Genomic DNA, 20,933 nt, shown 5'->3' on the forward strand with positions numbered 1-20,933 from the left:
TCATTCAAAAACGTGGCTGGTCTGACAATCTTTATTTCCACTTTCCTGCTTTTTCCCCATAACCCTCAATTCCTTGAATAATTAGGGTTAGTGGCTGTGAGAAAGGGAAAGAAAAATATGTTTTGAAAATCAAATTTAGTACTAAAAATGCTTTAATCTGGCCTGTAATTCATTTCCAGCCTATCAGGAGAGATATAATCCATACTATTTAATTCATTTTTTGAGTCTAGCTTTGCTGATTTCTAAAGACAGTGTTTTGTTTTCTCTGAATGGACAAAGCAAACACATGATCATCCTTACTCTGTATACAGCGACCAGAGCTATTGTCAGCTCTTGTAGTACATCTGGGGAAGGAAAAATATTCGAGGCATGGTACTGGAGTGTACAGTGAAAGATTCATTCCCGGATTGTGATTGACTCCTTAGGGCATGAGTGAATCAGTGAATTCGTTAATCGCTTTTTCTGTCATCGTTGCCTCCCATTGTCTCTCCCTCCCCTGCCTCCCTCTCTCTTCACCACTCTCCCTCTCCTGCCTCTCTCCCTCCCCTGCCTCCCTCTCTCTTCACCACTCTCCCTCCCCTGCCTCCCTCTCTCTTCACCACTCTCCCTCTCCTGCCTCTCTCCCTCCCCTGCCTCCCTCTCTCTTCACCACTCTCCCTCTCCTGCCTCTCTCCCTCCCCTGCCTCCCTCTCTCTTCACCACTCTCCCTCTCCTGCCTCTCTCCCTCCCCTGCCTCCCTCTCTCTTCACCACTCTCCCTCTCCTGCCCCTCTCCCTCCCCTGCCTCCCTCTCTCTTCACCACTCTCCCTCTCCTGCCTCTCTCCCTCCCCTGCCTCCCTCTCTCTTCACCACTCTCCCTCTCCTGCCTCTCTCCCTCCCCTGCCTCCCTCTCTCTTCACCACTCTCCCTCTCCTGCCTCTCTCCCTCCCCTGCCTCCCTCTCTCTTCACCACTCTCCCTCTCCTGCCTCTCTCCCTCCCCTGCCTCCCTCTCTCTTCACCACTCTCCCTCTCCTGCCTCTCTCCCTCCCCTGCCTCCCTCTCTCTTCACCACTCTCCCTCTCCTGCCTCTCTCCCTCCCCTGCCTCCCTCTCTCTTCACCACTCTCCCTCTCCTGCCTCTCTCCCTCCCCTGCCTCCCTCTCTCTTCACCACTCTCCCTCTCCTGCCTTTCTTCCTCCCTTGCTCTTCCCACTCCCCTATCACTAGCCTTTTCCTGCCTCTAACCCGTATTCCCACTCTCTACCCTCTGCCCTCCACCTCCCTGTCACTCTCCCTCACCTGCCTGCCTCTCTCCTTCCCCTGCCTCTATTCAAACTCTTACTACACTCCCTCTCCTGTCTCTCCCCTTCCCCGTCAGTCTCCCTTTTGTCACTCTTTCTGTCTCCTTCCCTCCCCTGCCTCTCTCTCTCTGTCCCCCGTCACTCTCCCTCCCCTGTCACTCTCCCTCCCCCATCACTCTCCCTGCCTCTCTCTGTCTCCCTCCCTCCCCTGCCTCTCTCTCTGTCCCTCTCCCTCCCTGTCACTCTGTCTCCCTCCCCTGCCTCTCTCTCTGCCTCTCTCCCTCCCTGTCACTCTCCGTCTCCCTCCCTCCTCTGCCTCACTCTCTGTTCCCTGTCACTCTCCCTCCCCTGTCATTCTCTCTGCCTCTCTCCCTCCCTGTCACTCTGACTCCCTTCCTCCCCTGCCTCTCTCTCTCTGTTCCCTGTCACTCTCCCTCCCCTGTCACTCTCTCTGCCTCTCTCCCTCCCTGTCACTCTCTGTATCCCTCCCTCCCCTACCTCTCTGTCTCCTGTCACTCTCTCTGCCTCTCTCCCTCCCTGTCACTCTCTGTATCCCTCCCTCCCCTACCTCTCCCTCTGTCCCTGTCACTCCTCCTCCCTTGTTCCTCTCTCCCTCCCTGTCACTCTATGCCTCCCTCCCCTGCTTCTCTCTCTGTCCCCTGTCACTCTCCCCTGTGTTCTCCCCACTGAGGGCGACGAAGCGCTGAAACCTTCAATAGTCTGGGCGAGACCTGCTGCATCTCGCAGCTCCTCCTATCGGTGAGAGGCGGCCCGGCTCGTGTGCCCTCCCGAGAAGCTGCTATAAATATTTAGCGAATAGAAACTCAGGTCAGTCGGTGGAAGTTGCCGCTGATGCAGAGCGAGAAGGAACGCACAAAACAGTCGAACTCTCTAACAGAAGGAAAGGAATAAACACGCTCGCACCAGGTATGAAAATGTGGGCAGTTCCTGACGAGAGACTCTTTTAACAACGAAAACTCCAGACGGTTGACTGTCAGGAGAGAGAGGTTCAAGACTTTGCGCTGTTCGTTCGTACACCAAACAGGTATCTCTTCAATAAACTTGTTCATCTTTTAGCTGCGGAAATGTAATTGTCTCCGTGAACGCTAAGTGAATAATTGTTGTGGAATAAAAAATCTAAAGTTTTCCATTACTGTATTTAAGAATGCCTCAGGTAATAACTATCTTTGCTGTATTTAATCTGAGTTGGTCTTATCTGATATCTATACTACAGTCAATAGGTTTTGTTTTAAAGTCGACTCTCAAACTGTTTGAACTGTATTTTTAAAATAAAAACAATTCCCCCCTTCATCTGTTTTACCCTGTGAGTTAAAGGCAACCAACTCAAGTTATGTCATCCTGAATTTGTTTTGAGCGGGGGGCGGGAGGTGGGGGTGGGTGAGAAAGAAGGAGTTCTACAAAATAACTCGCATAAAGGATATTTCAAAAGAGACGGTCGAATGCAAAGATTTCGGGCAAGGGGTGTGGGTGTGGGACCAATTCCTCATTAAATCTGAAAAGGGGGGTTTCTTAAAAAGCATGGGGATCTCAAATGGAATCACAGAATCCCTGCAGCGCAGAAAGAAGATATTCGGCCCTTCGGATCTGCTTCGACCCCCCCGAACAGCATCCCACCCAGACCCAAGACCCGTCCTATTTCCATAACCCTGCATGGTTTTTTTTCATTGCCCGGCCTAATCCACCCTAATCTGCACTTCCCTGCACATTACAGGACAATCTAGCACGGTCAATCCACCCTAATTTACACATCCCGGCACACTACGGGACAATTTAGCATGGCCTATCCACCCTAACCTATACATCCCCCGACACTATAGGGCAATTTAGCATGGCCAATCCACCCTAACCTATACATCCTCCTGCACTATGGGGCAATTTAGCATAGCCAATCCACCCTAACCTACACTCCCCGCACACTATGGGACAATTTACACATGGCCAATCCACCTTAACCTACACATCCATGGGCACTGCTTTGGCAAGAGGAGGGTGAATGAGATGCACGGTTGCGAAGAACACTGTTAGGAATTGGACTTGCCACGCTGGTGACAGTGTATCTTTGTACCTTCCTTTAGCCTCTGTGGGCACGGGTTGGCTGAAACTGAGCAGGCACCGTGCGATGAAATGGACACGGTCCGAAGCGGACGCGGCGAGATGTAGAGCTGGTATAACACGACGACCCCAGTGGAGGGGTCTGATAGTTAAGGTGCGGGAGCCGGATCGACCCATTGGCGAGAAGGTTCAGATCCAACCCAGAGAGAAGAGAGGGGAATAGAAGAGAACATAAACAAAGTGACTTGCTGGGAGGAGAAAGTAAGCGATGCAATAAATAAAAAGACAAACAAAAACGGTGTTGGGAGATCTCTCAGCATCTGCAGTTCCCATTATTTTTGGGGGGAGAGAGAGAGAGATGGCTTGGCTTTGCACACACTGGCACAACGCATCGCTGGGCGAATCGGGCGTCCCCCCTGACAACGGCAGCTCTCCGTGCAACGGCTCCGCGGCGGCGCTGCCGGTGGTGAGGAACGAGCTGTTGGCTCGCTTGGAGGTGGCCGTTCTGTCCGTCATCCTGGTGCTGGCGCTGGGCGGCAACCTGGGCGTGCTGCTGGCGATCCGCTCGAACCGCCGCAAGCCGTCGCGCATGCTGTTCTTCGTGAAGCACCTGAGCATCGCCGACCTGGTGGTGGCCGTCTTCCAGGTGCTGCCCCAGCTCATCTGGGAGGTCACCTTCCGCTTCTACGCGCCCGACCTGGTCTGCCGCGCGGTCAAGTACCTGCAGGTGGTCGGCATGTTCGCCTCCACCTACCTGCTCATCGTCATGTCCATCGACCGCTGCCTGACCATCTGCCAGCCCCTTAAAGCCCTGCAGCAGCGCACCACCCGGCCCTACGTGCTCTTCTCCTGGTTGATCAGCCTGCTCTTTAGCACCCCTCAGGTCTTCATCTTCTCCGTCAAGGAGGTGGGGCCCGGCGCCTACGACTGCTGGGGGGACTTCGCCCGGCCTTGGGGAGCCCGCGCTTACATCACGTGGATCACCCTGTCCGTCTACGTGCTGCCCGTTGTGGTGCTGCTCGTCTGCTACTCGCTCATCAGCTTCAGGATCTGGCGGAACGTCTGGCTGAAGACCCAGCGGGAGGCCCGCGCCGCCTCTTCCTCGTCGTCCTCCTCCTCCTCCTCCGGGGGCACCCTCATGCTCTCCAGGGTCAGCAGCGTCAAGGTCATCTCCCGCGCCAAGATCCGCACCGTCAAGATGACGTTCGTCGTCGTCCTGGCCTACATCGTCTGCTGGACGCCGTTCTTCGTCGTGCAGATGTGGAAGGTGTGGGACGAGCACGCCCCCGAGGAGAGTAAGTCTCTCTCTTTCTCTCTCTTCTAGCGACCCCGACACCCACCGCCCTCCCCGCCACCCCACTGCGAGGGGCCGCTCATCGTGACCGCGGCTCACCACCTAACTCATTTCCACCACCCCCACTCCGCCCCCACACCTCTCCCACTTCCATCATCCAACTCAATCCCCATCTTCCCACTTCCATCGTCCAATTCAATCCCCTCCCTTCCCACTTCCATCATCCAACTCAATCACCACCTTTCCATTTCCATCATTCAGTGCATTCCCCCCCCCTTCCCACTTCCCTCATCCAACTCAATCCCCCCTTCCCACTTCCATCATCCAACTCAATCCCCCCTTCCCACTTCCATCATCCAACTCAATCCTCCCACCCCTGCCGCCACACCTGCTCCCCTTCCCACTTCCGCCATCCAACTCAATCCCCTCCCTTCCCACTTTCATCATCCAATTCAGCCCCCCGCTTCCCCCCTTCCCACTTTCATCATCCAACTCAATCCCCTCCCTTCCCACTTTCATCATCCAATTCAGCCCCCCACTTCCCCCCTTTCCACTTGCATCATCCAGCTCGGTCTTCCCACATCTGTTCCCATTTTCATCATCTAACTCAAACTTTCCCCATTTTCATTTTCATCAATCAACTCAATCATTCCTCTCCCCCAGGTTTCCACTGTCATCATCCAACTCAACCACCCCCTCCCATTCCCACTTTCACCATCGAGCTCAATCTCTTAGACCCCTTCCAACTTGCATCATCCAACTCAATCTCTCCCCACCCCCCTTCTCACTGTCATCATCCAATTCAATTCCACCCTGAGATAACACGGTGCGAAGGTGGATCAGAAATTTCTCAAGGGTCCCGACCCAAAACGTCAAGCTTTCCTGCTCCTCTGATGCTGCTTGGCCTGCTGTGTTCATCCACCTTCACACCGTGTTATCTCAGATTCTCCACCATCCACAGCTCCTACTATCTCTGCGTCAATTCCACCCAGTACCCACTTTCATATCTTGCATCTTCTCCTTTCATCCCTTTATCCCTCATATCTATAACCTTCTTGAACACTTCCAATATTTTGGCTTCTGTGGCAGAGAATTCCACAGGCTCACCACCCTCTGAGTGAAGATATTTCTCCTCATCTCAGTCTTACATGGCCAATGTCCCTCGGTTCTGGATTCCCCAGCCATCTGGAACATCCTTCCTGCATTTCCCTTGTCTAGTACTGTTTTTAGAGTTTTATTTGTTCTCATGAGATACCTCCTCATTCTTCTAAATCCCAGTCAGTGCAGTGCTGGCTGATGTGGTTTTCCTTCGTACATCAGTCCAGTCACCCCAGGAATCAGACTGTGTTTCTTTTTGTTCCACTCTCTCCATAGCCATATCATCCTTCCTCAGATAAGGAAACCAAAACTGAACATAATACTTCAGGCATGGTCTCACCAAGGCCCTGTACAATTACATCAGGACATCCCTGGTACAAGAACAAAGAACAATACATCACAGTACAATACATACATCGGCCCTCTAAGCACGTGCCAGCACATTTTGCCCTTCCAAGCTAAAATTGTCTTCGCTTACAGGATCTGTTTCCCTCTATTCTTTTCATATTCATGTGTTCATTGAGGTGCTTCTTGAAAGCTGCTATTGTGTCTGCTTCCACCGCCTCCTTCTGGCTGCGAGATCCAGGCACTCACCATTCTTTCTGTGAAAATGTTGCCCCGCACATCTCTTTTAGACTTACAGAAATAGCAAGAACTGCAGGATCCTGAGCCGAAATGTCAACTTTCCTGCTCCTCTGGTGCTGCCTGGCCTGTTGTGTTCCTCCAGCTCCGCGCTGTGTTCCTCCAGCTCCACACTGTGTTGTCTCTTTTAGACAACCCCTCACACATTGAACCTGTCTCTCCTAGTAATTGACTTATCCAGTATAGGAAAGAGCCTTATACTTTCCACTCTTAACTACATCATTCACAATTTTATAAACACCTATCAGGTCACCCCTCAACTCCTGCATTCCAGTAAAAACAAACCCGGTCTATCCAATCTTTCTTCATAGCTAAATTTCCCCATACCAGGCAACATCCTAGTAAACCTTTTTGGTACTCTCTCCAAAGCATCCACATCCTTCTCGTATTGTGGTGACCAGAACTGTATGCAATATTCCAAGTGAGGCCTAACTAAAGTTCTATAAAGCTGCAGCATAACTTGTCTATTCTTATACTCAATGCCCCTTCCAATGAAGGCTCGCATGCCATAGGCCTTTACTTTTCCAACCTTATCTACCTGTGCTGCTACCTTCTGTGATCTGTGGACCTGCACACCCAGATCCCTCTGCATATCAATACTCCTAAGGTACGCCATTCACTGTATAATTGCCACCCATGCTTAACCTTTCAAAATGCATCACCTCACATTTGGCTGGAATGAAATTCATTTTCCATTTTTCTGCCCATGCCTCCTACTGATCTATATCCTGCTGTTTCCTCTGACAGTCCTCCTCACTATCTGCAACTCCACCAATCTTTGTATCATTAGCAAACTTACTAAGTAAAACAGCTATGTTTTCCTCCAAATCATTTACTTAGATTGCGAATAGCAGGGGTCCCAGCACTGATCCCTGTGGAACGCCACTAGTCACAGCCCTCCATTCCGAAAAGCATCCTTCCTCTGCTGCTCTCTGTCTCCTGTGACTAAGCCAATTCTGTATCCATCTTGCAAGCTCACCCCGATACCATGTGACATCCCTTTTTGTACTTGGATCACATTACAGTGAAGGTCTTTTGCCTTCTTCATCCCTGCACCTAAAAGTTTACTTTAAGTGATTGGTGAACCCAGGTCTCATTGCACATCCCCGTTCCTAATCATTCAGATAAAAATCTGCTTTTCTATTTTTCCTACCAAATTGGATAAGCCCACATTTATCCATATTATTACTTCATCTGCCATGTATTTTCCCATTCACTTTGTCCAAATCCCATTGAAACATCTCTGCATCCTCCTTTCAGCTCACCATGCCATCCAGCTTTGTGCTGTCTGTTAACTTGGAGATATAACAGTTAGTTCACTCATTTAAATCATGAATATTTGTTGTGAATAGCTGGAGTCCAAGCACTGATCTCAGCTATTAACAACTTCACTTCCATTTGGTCATTTGGTATACTTAGTACCTGAAATTATGTTAAATTTCCGAGAAGTGAGCAGATATAGGAGATGAATAAAGGAGTGGAGACTGACACCAATTAAATTAATTGTTTTATATTGTTATACAAAATGCTTATGTTGGTCATAACAGCTACAAGTATTATTAGATTGAAGGGTTTATAACAACTGTATTAAATGTCACATTAATATTTTTCTATTAATTTTTCCGATGTGTGCATTAGCCATATTGACTATTATTTGGTTATATTACTTTGATAGCCTGATAATAGTTAACTAACCGTAAATTAACATAGGGATAAGCAGATGAGGAAGAACAATATGTGGGACAGAAAGGGTGGAATTGGGAAAAGAGAGGGAATCATACTGTTAGCATGAGTCCTACCTGAACCAAGCAGGGGCCAGTGACCTAGAGAAAAGGCTATTAAGTTAGTTGCTGAGACTTTAAACTTGTTAAGGGGGGAGTGGTTGTGGGGGTGGGCATGGGTTGGAGTTCAGTTGGGATACGGTGGATAAACATTATAATCATTCCAAAAAAATTAAAGGAAACCGCATACAGAAACTGGGTTTTTAGATACTACAGATAAAGGGGAAATTAAAAGATGTAAAGTTATTAATAAAGGAGACAGAAATAAAAAAAACGAATAACACATAAGAATCAAAGGACATCTTATGGTGTGTGATCCAAATAAACATTCTTTACACAATAAAATAAAACAAAGAGCTGCAGGTCCTAGAGATCTGAAACAAACACAGATAATACCGAAAAATCTCAGCAGATCTGGCAGCAACTATAGAGAGGGAAACAGTTAATGTTTCAAGTCGAGTGATCCTGCTTCAGAAGCATTCTTTATACACAAACATAGAACAAACTGAATAAACTGGAATTGTTCAATCAAGTAGAGTTTGGGTGGTATGACATGGTAGCCAGTATTAAGTCAAGGCTGCAAAATTGTTGACTCTGGAACCAAAATATACCAGGTTAAAGAGGATACAAGAATAAGAACGGAGATAAAAAGGAAGAACTGTAGTTCCAGTGTTTAATTAGGTGATGACTTCATTGAAATTAGAGGATAGAACAAAAAGTAAATTGTATGATGTAGATTTTATGAGTCAAATTAAGAAATAGAAAAAATTTAAGACTATTGTTGGAGTCGGGTATCAGCCACCAGGTAATAGCTGTGAAATGGTAGATTGTACAATTGTAGTGATTAGACAAGGAGGAAGGCAAAGTAAGACCATAATACGTAGGAACAGAAGCAGACCACTCAGCCCATCAAGTCTGCTCTGCCATTCAATAAAATCATGGCTGATCTGATAATCCTGAACTCCACTTGCTTGCCTTTTCCCCATAACACTTGATTCGCTTAAGGATTACAAATCTGTTTGTCTCTGCCTTGTATATACTTAATGACCCATCCTTCACAACTCTTTGTGGTTAAGAATTAGACAGATTCAGTACCCTCTAAGTGAAGAAATTCATTCCTCATCTGCTTTAAGCCTTGTTCTGAGATGATGCCCTCTGGTCCTAGGCTCTCCTGTAAGGGAAAACAATGTTACTGCATCTGCCTTTTCAAGTCTCCTAAGACTTTTCTATGTTTCAATAAGGTTGACTCTCATTCGTCTAAATCCCAATAAGGACAAGCCCAACTTACTCTACCTCTCTCCATAAGACAATCCCTCCATGTCCGGGATGGGGACAGGTTCGTATGACTAGGTTCAGTGATATGGATGATTTGGTCATTGCATTGCACTTTTTTTGTGAAGGTCCTTACCTAGTGAGGGTTGGCTTCTGGACAGGGCAAGGATCCCTGTGGAAACTGGCGTTTGAGCTAAAGTGTCGATGCACAATAAAACCCTTGTGAATCGCGGAAAATCTTTTGATGCCTAATTAAACACATGGCTATCAGATTAGTCTACAGAGAGCAGCTCATTGCAAATGCAGCTCTCCTTTTGAGTTGAGTTTGGCTGATGCTGCAAGCTTCTTCTCTGCAGTGGCTGAGAATGGGCATATTCATTCTGCTCCTCCAGAAGGTCCTCCTGTGCCTGTCACTTCCCGGGGCGGGGCAGGGGGGTGTCTTGAAATAGGAATAATGGATTAATTTAACTTTCATGTAGATGGAGATAAATAGGATATGTCAGGATGATAATGAATTGTTGAAGTGAGTATCATGTGATGGTTTTCTGCAACAGTATGTCCTAGGACTGACATGGAGGCCTAACATATTTTGATTTCATAGTAAGTAATAACTAATGGGTCAGATTTAGACAATAGCCTATGTGTGAGCAATCTGCTAGTGGTAATCACAGTGTGATCAAGTTCAATATAATGTTTAAAAAGGTGGAAATGCCAAACAATAACAGATACTGGATTTAGCTAAAGCTGACCTCAAAGGAATTAGACAGACAGTAAAATGAGCAAATCTGTTAATGGGTAGAATGACAAAAGATCCATAGGAGGTGTTCAAAAGATAATTTGCTGAGATGCAAGATCAGTTATACCTGAAAGGGACATAATCACAATGTGCTAAAAGAAAAGAAATGCAATGGATTACCAAATGGATGTGACGAAGTCAAACTTAATGGATCGAGTGAGATGCTTTTAAATGTCGAAAGGCCGAAAACAATTAAGATGGCATTGAATTGCAGCCTTGGCATGTAGGTAGTTGAATAGTCATGAATGGGTACATAAAATAATCAAAAAGAGGACTGCAAAAGGGAGTACGAGTCATCTTTCATACATAGTCATGATTAGACCACACCAGGAGGATTATAAACGGCTCTGGGATCCATAATATATAAATGATAGTTTGATCCTGGAGAGCAAGCTGTATAGATTGAACACAATGATACCTGAAATCCAATGGTTTTTTTAGATTAGGAAGAGAGGTTACACAATTTCGTGTTACCTTTCCTGGTATTTAGGAGATTAAGGAGTGATTTGTTTAACGTTTCAAGATATTAAGGGGAATTGACAGGACATACAAAGAGGAACCATTTCTTCTGGTTGGAGTGTTCAAGACTAGGGTCTTGGCCTACAGTTCAGAGCCCAACCAGAGGAATGAAATTACCAGTCATCTCTATCCTAAAGGGTGGTAGAAGTTTGGAACTCTCTTCCACAACTCAAACTGATGCTAAACTAATTGTCAGTTTAAATTCTAGGATTGGTAGATATTTGTTAAGCAAAGGTATGAAGGAATATTTAGCAAAGGTGGGGTTATGGAGGAAAGTCCTAGACTAATGATGATCTCAAGATTACAGACCAACAATGATCTCATTGCATGATGAGACAGGCTGGAGAGACTGCATACTGTCCTCATGTTCCTCCTATTGCCATGTTTCAGATGGTTATCAGTTCCTTTTGTTTTCAAAGTCATTGCTTGTGTACATAGAGTCACCTACATTGTATTCTAACATGGCTGTGGAGCCCAATTGATGACCTGCATGGCTTTCCTCAGTGTGGGCAAGGTTGAGTTGTCCAATTTTGTTTGGACTGCCTAGTCTTTACAATATCCCTTTCGTTCTCAGCTGCAGCTATTCTATGACATTTGAAGGAAATAATGTCATTATTTGCGATCACTCCCCAGGGATATCTTCCCTATGCATTTTTCGTAGCCTATGGTTGACATGTCCCATTTCCTGAGGTTCACCCTCAAGAGGTCTTTGAGTCTTAACTTTGACCTACATCACATGTGAGCCCATATCCCTTCAAACCTTTCCTATTCATGTACTTATCCAAATGTCACTTAACTGTACCTGCATCCACCACTTCTTCTGGCAGTTCATTCCCCACATGAACCACTCTCAGTGTAAATAAGATGTCCCTCATGTCCTTTTCTAAAACTTGCTGCTGTCATCGTAAAAATATGCCCCCTAGTTTTGAATTCCTCAACCCTAGAGAATAGACCCTCATTACTCACCTTGTCTATACCCCATATGATTTTATAAACCTCTATAAGGTCACCCCTCAACCTCGTGCACTCCAGTAAAACATATCCCAGTGTCACCCTATAACTCATGCCCTCTATTCCCAGTAACATCCTGGTAAATTTTTCCTGAACCATCTCTAAATTAATATCATATATACAATAGCAGGGCAACCAGAACTGCACACAGTACTCCAGAAGAAAGCTCACCAACATCCTCGACATGACATCCCAACTCCTTTACTCAAATGTCTGAACTATGAAGGTAAACGTGCTAACCATCTTCTTAACCACCCTGTCTACCTGTGACACAAATTTCACAGAATTATGTACCTGAACCCCTAGGTCTCTCTGTCTACAAGACTACAAAGTCACTGCATTGGAGCTTTTCAATATTTGCTATAACTTCTTAAAGAAAGAATCCAACTTAAGTCTCCAAAACATTAACTCTGGTTCTCCCTCCACAGTTGCTGGAACATTGCTGATTATCTCCAGCATTTTATTTTCCAAATTTCCAGCATCCACAATGTAGTTTCTTTTTGCATGCGCATCAAGAATGTGATACATTTTGATTTGTCCTGTTAAAGACAAAGCCTCAAAAATATGAACATGACAATGTTGACTGTCATTCACGGTTGAATATCTTCATTCAAGTAAACTTAAGGGATGCAAATGTTCTGTTGGAATATTTCAAAATAAAGTTTTGATTGCCTGCCTTGCCTACAGTTAAATCACTGTTTCCATCTGTGTGGTTGCGATGCCTGCCAAATTTATTAATAATTTTTGTGGTATTCATGCCCCAACTTGTACACATCATAGTGGAATGTGGATATTGCAGAATAATAGACATGTTACTGATTGGAATTTAGAAGAATGAGAGATGATTTCACTGAGAAAGTCAGGATTCTTGAGGAGTTAAGAATCATAGAATCCCTACATTGTGGAAACAGGCCCTTCAGTCTAACAAGTCCACACCGACCCTCAGAGCACCCACCAGACCCATCCCCCTTTAACCCACCTAATCTACACATCTAAACGCTACAGGTAATTTTCCATGGCCAATCCACCTAGCCTGCACGTCTTTGGACTGCAGGAGGAAACCAGAGCACCCGGAGGAAGCCAGCACAGACACAGAGAGAATGTGCAAACTCCACAGTCACCTGAGAGTGGAATCGAACCCGTATCCCTGGCGTTGTGAGGCAACAGTGTTAACCACTGAGCCACCATGCCATTCTTTTTCCTTTATTTGTAAAAGGAATGAGGGGCATTGATGGCTAGGCAGCATTTATTGCCCATCCCTAATTGCCAGAGGGCAGATAAGAGTCAACCACATTGCTGTGGGTCTGGAGTCACATGTAGGCCAGACCAGGTAAAGATCGCAGTTTACTTCCCTAAAGGACATTCGTGAACCAGATGGGCTTTTCCCCAACAATTGACAATGGATTCATAGTCATCATTAGATTCTTAATACTAGGTATTTGTTGAATTCAGATTCCACCATCTGCCGTGGTGGGATTTGAACCCAGGTCTCCAGAATGTTATCAGGTTCCTTAGATTACCAGCCCAGCAATAATACCACACAGCCATTGCCTCCCCCAACAGGGTAAATGCTAAAAGGATGTTTAGGACCAGAGGGTGTAGTCTTAGAATTTAAGGAGTGCCAATTTAACACAGAACTGAGGAATTTTCATATCTCAAAGATTTGCGAGTCATTAGAATTCTTTGCCACAGAGAGCTGTGGAGGCAGAGTCCTTGCCTATTTAAGGCTGAAATAGATAGATTTGTGATCAGAAGGAGAATCAAGGGTTGTTGGGAAAGAGTAGGAAAATGGACTGAGTGTCAGATCAGCCATGCTGTTGTTGAAAGGCAGAGCAGGGTAAAGAGCACACATGGCCTGCTTCTGTTCATATTTCCTACAGCCTCTTTTAAGAATTCTATATGTCTCAATGAGATCATCTCTCTCTTCTAAACAGAGTCCCAATGTATTCAGCCTTGAGTCATAAGACCATCCTTCTGTACCAGGGATCATCCTAGTGAATCTTCTCTGAGCTGTCTCCAATGAATAATAAGAGGACCAAAACTGCTCACAGCACTGCAATTGTGGTCTCACCAGCACCACATTCAGTTGCAGTAAGACTTTCTTATTCTTTAACTCTAACCCCATAGAAATAAAGGCCACCATTCCATTAGCCTCCCTGATTACCTGCTGCATCTGTGTACTATGTTTGTGTTTTGTGCACAAGTACCTCCAAGTCCCTTTACGTTGCAGCTTTCTATTGTTTTTCTCCATCTCAATAATACTAGACTGATTTACCAGCTAATCAGTGCCATTAGTTTATGAACTTTGCAGAATTAATTGGTTATGCTTGTATTTAGTTTGATTCCCACGCAAAAGTGACTGTGGTTTACCAGTTCTTCAATCACTGGGCTGGAACCATGTCAAGAACATTAACCTTAGCCCCTTGTCCACTCCTTCTGAGCTGAGTACTAGTAATTAATCCTTCAATCCTAGGTGTTTCTGCACTTTGGAGTACCTCATTGTTGGTTACTTTGGCCTCCCATTTGATGTCCATAATGTTCTGAATGAATTTCATGTGGAACTTGCCTAATTGTTTAGTATATCTAGAGGAGATAATCCATGTATCATGGGCATGCAGCTTTTTGCACAGCACATTTTGCCAAGTCAGACAGTCAGGCAAACACTGAGCTTGTTCTAACAATTCTATTTGCCACCCCTGTCAATGTGGAGATTTCTGGAGACCATGCTTCAGATATATATATTTTTTAAAAATACTACATTTGATTAAGTTAGGACGAGACTGAAAGAAGTAAACTAGGAAATTTATGTTGGAATTCTCTCCAGTTGCCTGGGCAAATATGGTACCAACAATGCTTGAGAGCTCAACATCATCCAGGACAAAGGCACCTCCTTGATTGGTGCCCCAACTACCTTAAACATGTACCAATGCAAAGTGGCAAGTGTGTACTGTTTACAAGATGCACTACAGTAACTCACCAAAGTTGCACCTTCCAACCACATGATCTGTACTGTCTAGAAGAACAGGAGCAGAAGATACATGGGAATACAAGCATCTGCAAGATTCCTTCCAAGTCACTAACCATTCTGACTTGGGCATTGATCACTGTTCCTTCAGTGTCGCTGGGTCAAAATCCTGGAACTCTGTCTCTAACAGCGTTGTGGGCCAACCTACTGCTCATGGAGTACAGCAGTTCAAGAAGGCAGCTCACCACCTTCTCAAGGGTGACTCGGGACGGCTGCTATATACTGGTCCAGGCACTGACATCAACATCAGTAGAAGTCAAGGAGAACATTAATGATATAAGGTTTGACATTCACAATAAATATATACGTAAAGAAATAAATTTAAGCAAATCAAATGGGACCCAAATTGGATTATGAACAGGTGTGATGAAGAGAGTACTGCATAAAGATATCAGTAGAAATCCTGCAGGAAGGAAAGTGAAGGGACTAGTTGAGACGAATTTGAGAAAATGCAGTGATAAGTCAAAAGTAATGTTCAGAGTAAAGAGAAGTTTGGGGAAAAGGCATCGCTACAGAAGCTAAGTATTGCATTAAAATCGGTTTCACAAACACAATCATGAGATGTTATTTGGCAAACAGTGGAAAACTCTGTGTAGGACAATTGCTGTGGTACAGGCTGGTGGTCATTGTGATGTACTCTGGAAACATATTTCTAATACTTCCTTGCAAGATTACTTTGAATGAAATAAATAAGATCACAACTGTTCCCAGTTTTGTGATCAATATTCCTGCAATTGTTCCTCCAAGAATAAGACACCATCAAGAATAGCACTACAGGTTTTCCTGCCCAATTAAAAGATAATCAAAGACAAAACAACTGAATGATAGAAAACCCCCTGGTAATGTCATTCGCTGTGATCCAGTCATTTCCTAAATGTTGTGTATCCAACTATTCACAAGGGGAAATATGAGCTTTCTACAACAAAGGTAGCTCAAATGTAATTAAAGATTTCACCATAAATGTGAGTTAATGCAAGTAAATCTCTAATGATAAATGGTATTTATTCCAGAGTGTTGAGGGAGACAAAGGTGGGTTTGTGAGGTGTTAATAGTCATTAGGAGGCAGCCATTGAACATAAGCTGAGGCCATTAGATCAGAAACAAAGCACTGTGGTGCTCTAAAGGAATAAATACCATTTATCGTTAGAGACTTACTTGCATATACTCTCATTTATGGTGAAGTCTTTAATTACACTTGGGCTACCTTTGTTGTAGAAAGCTCATATTTCCCCTTGTGAATGGTTGGATACACAACATTTAGGAAATGACTGCATCACAGTGAATGGCATTACTGGGGGTTTTTCTATCATTCAGTTGTTTTGTCTTTGATTATCTTTTAGTTGGACGGGAAAACCTCTAGTGCTATTCTTTGAATGTGCACGGTAAGCTATTTCGGAGCCACAGAGAAGTACTGGGCATATTACCTGTGACTCAGTTTCGGATGACTGCAGTTTCTCATTTCCATGGATAATGTGGATTCAGAATCTTGATGCATAGTGTTCACGTTTGCAAATGATGCAAAACTCAGAAAGCTGGTGGAATCAGAAGAGACAGCTCAGAATCTGTGCGGGTGGTCAGAATGATGACATGGGATTTAAGGCAGACAAGGATAAACTGCTTCACGTAAGAAAGGAGAGGCAATGAAGTGTCCACGATTGTTGTTGAAAAACTAAAGATGATGCCTGAGAGAGATCTTGTATTCTCAGTTGACTTGACACTAAACGTCCATGCAATGCTCAGCAGCAGTTAATAAAGGCAGCAGAATATGGGGTAACAAGCACAGAATAATAGGGTATAAGTCAAAGAAGAAAATGATCAAAGTATACAGTGGTTTGATAAATTCTCACTAGAAATATTGCACCCAGTTCTGGTTGCTAAGTAACAATGAAGTAATGGAGACAACATAGGGAAGAATCATAAAGTTATTCTCCAGTATCAAGTTTATGAGGCAAAAGTAGAGAGACTTGGAATTGCCAATCAGATGTCTGTAAGAATATCCATGGCATTGAAAACGTTAAAACCTGAATTACTATGTCCCACTATACTGTGGGAGTGAAACAAGAGAGAACAAATGAACCAAGTTACAATGAGACAAGAGCTCTTTTAGGACTGACATCAGAAAATGTATCTTCATCTCAGCGTAGTCTGACCAGGTAGGAAATCAGAAAAGTCTTCAGCAAATGGTTGCATAGAACTGATTGCACCTCGCTGAAACTACAGAACACTGAGGAGCCTGGATAGAATGGACATGGAGCTGTTTCCACTAGTAGGAGAGACAAGGACTCGAAGGCACAGCCTCGGTGTAAAGGGATGACCCTTTAGAACTGAGATGTGGAGGAATTTCTTCAGCCACAGAAGCACTACATAGCACTCTAGCCGCAGAAGGCTGAAGAAGTAACAGAAGGCAGTGGAGGCCAAATAATTGAGATAGTGATAGATAAGTTCTTGATTATTAAGCGGGTTAGGTTACGGGGAGAAGGCAGGAGAATGGAGTTGAGAAACATATCAGCGATGATTGAATGTTGGAGCAGACTTGATGGGTTAAATGGCCAAATCTGCTCCTCTGTCTTCCAGTCTTATGATTACTGTGAAATCTTCAAACCACCCTCCTGCTACTTTAATTTCTCTGCACTTAAAAACAGCTCGAGGCAAAATTCTGTGGTGACCGGAAACATGCCCAGGGAACTGGATGTGTGATTAAATCGTGTCACTTCTACGCAATGCAGGCAGTGCACATACATCTTTTAGCCAGCTGAATTTCACAATGACCACATTTGCTGTTGAGTTGTTTTATGCATCGGCTGGGGGCCCAAGTTTGTGCAAGCCAAGCCATTTACTAAAGCTGGTCCACACCACTTAAATACAGCTTGGATCACTTTAAGGGGGAGGTAAATTCTGGTTGAAGCTGGTGCTGTAAGTGGCAGGATAAAAGATAAAGAGAACAGGGTGAAGTGAAAATAATCTTTGAAGCATCACCAGAGGCTTGTGCAAAAGCAGGCCAGGAGGGGAGATAAGCACTTTCCACTGGGGATCAGGAGGCACCTCAGACAAACTCTGAGGGCACAGAAAGCTGCCGTGTTGTGTGGTCCTTAGCCCCTGGATGCAGTGCCAGAATGGTCAATGAATTCACAGTCAAATCCCTCAACAACTCTGAATTGTACTAGTAGCCTTACACACTGCTCCACTTATTACTCCATTTCACTGTCCTGCCAACGATCTTTATCAATCATTGCTCACATTATTTATATTGCCTCACCTCATGGTCTTAGCACCGCTGCAAGTTCTCAGACCTGCATCCCATGGCTTGCACACACTGCCAGCTCTTCAACTGAAAAGCACGCCACCCCACACATTGGCACCACACTCACTGGCACACTTCTCCCGCACCCCTCCCCCCACTTGCATACAGGGTGGTGTACAACCACAGCCAGCAGCAATGAACTGGCCGCACTTTTGCATGCCCTCACCTTCGTGTGTTCATCATCAGTGGAGCAGACATGACAGAGACTGTGGCCAGCAGCAACATCAATGATGACAGCCTCCTCATCCACCTTCTCGCAACTGTCTTTCCTTTCATCCATGTTCTTTTGCTGATTTACAGGCTGCAGATGATGGCACCCATTTATTTTTACCCTTTCCTTTCCCACCACCCAAATCTTGCACGTTTCTCCTTTCTGATACCCGAGAGCTGCCACCTGACCAGGCATTGTTGGAAATGGCAGGAATGTGAAGCCTGTTGCCAGCAGTGTTTCACAGGGATCGGTGCTGGTTCTGCTTTTGTTTGTCATTTGCATCAATGATTGAGATGAGAATATAGAAGGCACGGTTAGTGATTTTGCAGATGACACCAAAATTTGTGGTATATTGGACAGTGAAGAAAGTTATCCAGGATTACAAAGAGATCTTGATCAGTTGGGTCAATGGACTGAGGAGTGGCTGATGGAGTGAATTTGGATAAATGCAGGGTCTTGCATTTTGGTAAAACAAACAAGGGCAGGACTTATACACTTAAAATAAGGCCTTAGGTAGTGTTGTAGAACAGAGAGATATAGAGATTCAGATACATAATTCTCTGAAGTTTGCATCATGTATAGAACATAGAGCAGTAGAGCACAGTACCAGCCTTTTGGGCCATTATGTTGTGCCAACCTAATATCCTACTAAGATCAAACTACCCTGCATACCGTACGTTTTATTATCCTCCATGTACCTACCCAAGAGTCGCTTAAAAGTCTCTAAAGTATCTGACTCCACTACCACTGCCGGCAGCGCATTCCACACACCCACCACTCTCTGTGTGAGGAACCTACCTCTGACATCTCCCCTATACCTTCCTCCATTCACTTTAAAATTATGCCCCCTTGTAATAGTCATTTATGCCCTGGGAAAAAGTCTCTAGCTATCTACTCTATATATGCCTCTCATCATTTTGTACACCTCTATCAAGCCACCTCTCATCCTTCTTCGTTCCAATGAAAAAAAACCCTAGCCCCCTCAACATACAGAATCTATAGGACCTATAAAATCTATAGACAAAGTGGTTAAGAAGGCATTTAACATGCTTGTCTTCATTGCTCAAACCCTCGAGTGTAAAGGTTGGGATGTCATGTCGAGGTTGTACAGGATGTTGGTGAAGTCTCTTCTGGAGTACTGTGTCTAGTTCTGATCACCCTGTTAAGGAAACTGCAGAGGGTTCAGAAAAGATTTACCAGGATGTTGCTGGGCATGGAAGGTTTGAGTTGTCAGGAGAGGGTGGGACTTTTTTCAGTGTTTCCATGCTGTATGTGTCTATGACTTCCTTCCTCAAGCCTGATTCACACGCTGACGCTGGATAGTATGGAAGTGGATCTGCATGTTGTTACAATCCCAGCTGATTTTTATACTGAATAAGTCAGATTCTAGTCTTTATTTTCCTTTTAACCACGAGTCAGCTACTCAAAACACATTACCAAAAGGTTGGCACTGTAACTATTTTTTAATCAACCTGTTGGGAGTTGTTATTTGCACATCCGTGGAGCTGGTGAGATTTGAACCTGTCTCCTGGCTTAGAGGTAGTGACACTACCTCTACAGCTGATTGTAATACCGGACTAGTATTGTCAATGGCCTAGTTATCCAGAGACCCAACAGGAAAGTTCTGCAGACCTGGGTCTGAATCCCAGATAGTGGAATTTGAATTTTGAATAAACCCTGGATAGTGGAATTGGAACTTCTTTAATAATCCGTAATTAAAAGCTTAATGATGATTATGAAACCACTGTTGATTGTCTTTAAAAATCCATGTGGATGTTTTGGGAAGGAAACCTGCTATCCCTATTTAGTCTGGCCTACATGTAACTCCAGATCTATAGCAGTAACTCTGAGTTGTCAGCTGAAATGGCCCAGCAAGTGACTCAGTTGTATAAAACCATGAAAATGTCTCTAAGGAATGAAACCGATCTAGGCACTGGAAGTGACAACAGCAAACACAGCTCTGTCAACTCTGCAATATCCTCCTTATCAGTAGCTGGGGCCGGGTGCCAAGATTGGCAGAGCTGCCTCACAGTGTAGTCAAGCAACAGCCTATAAAAGTCATACCCCAGCAGTCATACCTTACAGTGGGCAGGACAGCCTAGCCAGGTGATGGCACAGTGGTACACAGTTGAGAGGGTGTTGCCCTGGGAGTCCTCAACGTTGACTGCAGACCCCATGAATCTTTTGGCATCAAGTCACACATGGGCAAGAAAGCCTCCTGCTGATTACCATATATGGTCCTCCTTCAGCTGATCAATCAGTACCGCTCCATATTGAGCAACACTTGGATAGAACACTGAGAATTTTCTTTATTCATTCACGGGATGAGGGTATTATTGGCTGGGCCAGCATTTATCGCCCATCTCTAATTACCCAGAGGGAGTTCAGAGTCACATTACTGTGGATCTGGAGTCACATGGAGGCCAGACAAGGTAAGGATGGTAGTTTCCTTCCCTAATAGATATTAGTAAACCAGACGGGCTTTTCTGACAGTTGACAGTGGTTTCATGGTCATCATCAGATTCTTATTCCAGATTTTTGTTGAATTCAAATTCCATCATCTGCTGTGGTGGGATTCAAACACTCACCATCCTGACTTGGAAATCTATATTCCTTCAGGGTCAATGGGT

At 44.9% G+C, this 20,933-nt stretch overlaps 1 protein-coding gene across 1 annotated transcript in view; it reads left to right on the forward strand.

Annotated features, from left to right (window-relative positions):
• The first annotated feature begins 393 nt into the window (after positions 1–393).
• oxtra (oxytocin receptor a) overlaps positions 394–20,933 on the forward strand; it is a 51,359-nt gene continuing 30,819 nt past the window's right edge. Inside the window, exons 1-2 of the mRNA XM_048548208.2 lie at positions 394–2,325; positions 3,377–4,648. Coding sequence (XP_048404165.2) covers positions 3,712–4,648 — 937 coding nt within the window. The 5' untranslated portion in view covers positions 394–2,325; positions 3,377–3,711. The remainder of the gene's footprint in view (positions 2,326–3,376; positions 4,649–20,933) is intronic.

The sequence above is a fragment of the Stegostoma tigrinum genome, chromosome 11 (assembly GCF_030684315.1).
Source record: "Stegostoma tigrinum isolate sSteTig4 chromosome 11, sSteTig4.hap1, whole genome shotgun sequence".
Taxonomy (NCBI): Eukaryota; Metazoa; Chordata; class Chondrichthyes; order Orectolobiformes; family Stegostomatidae; genus Stegostoma; species Stegostoma tigrinum.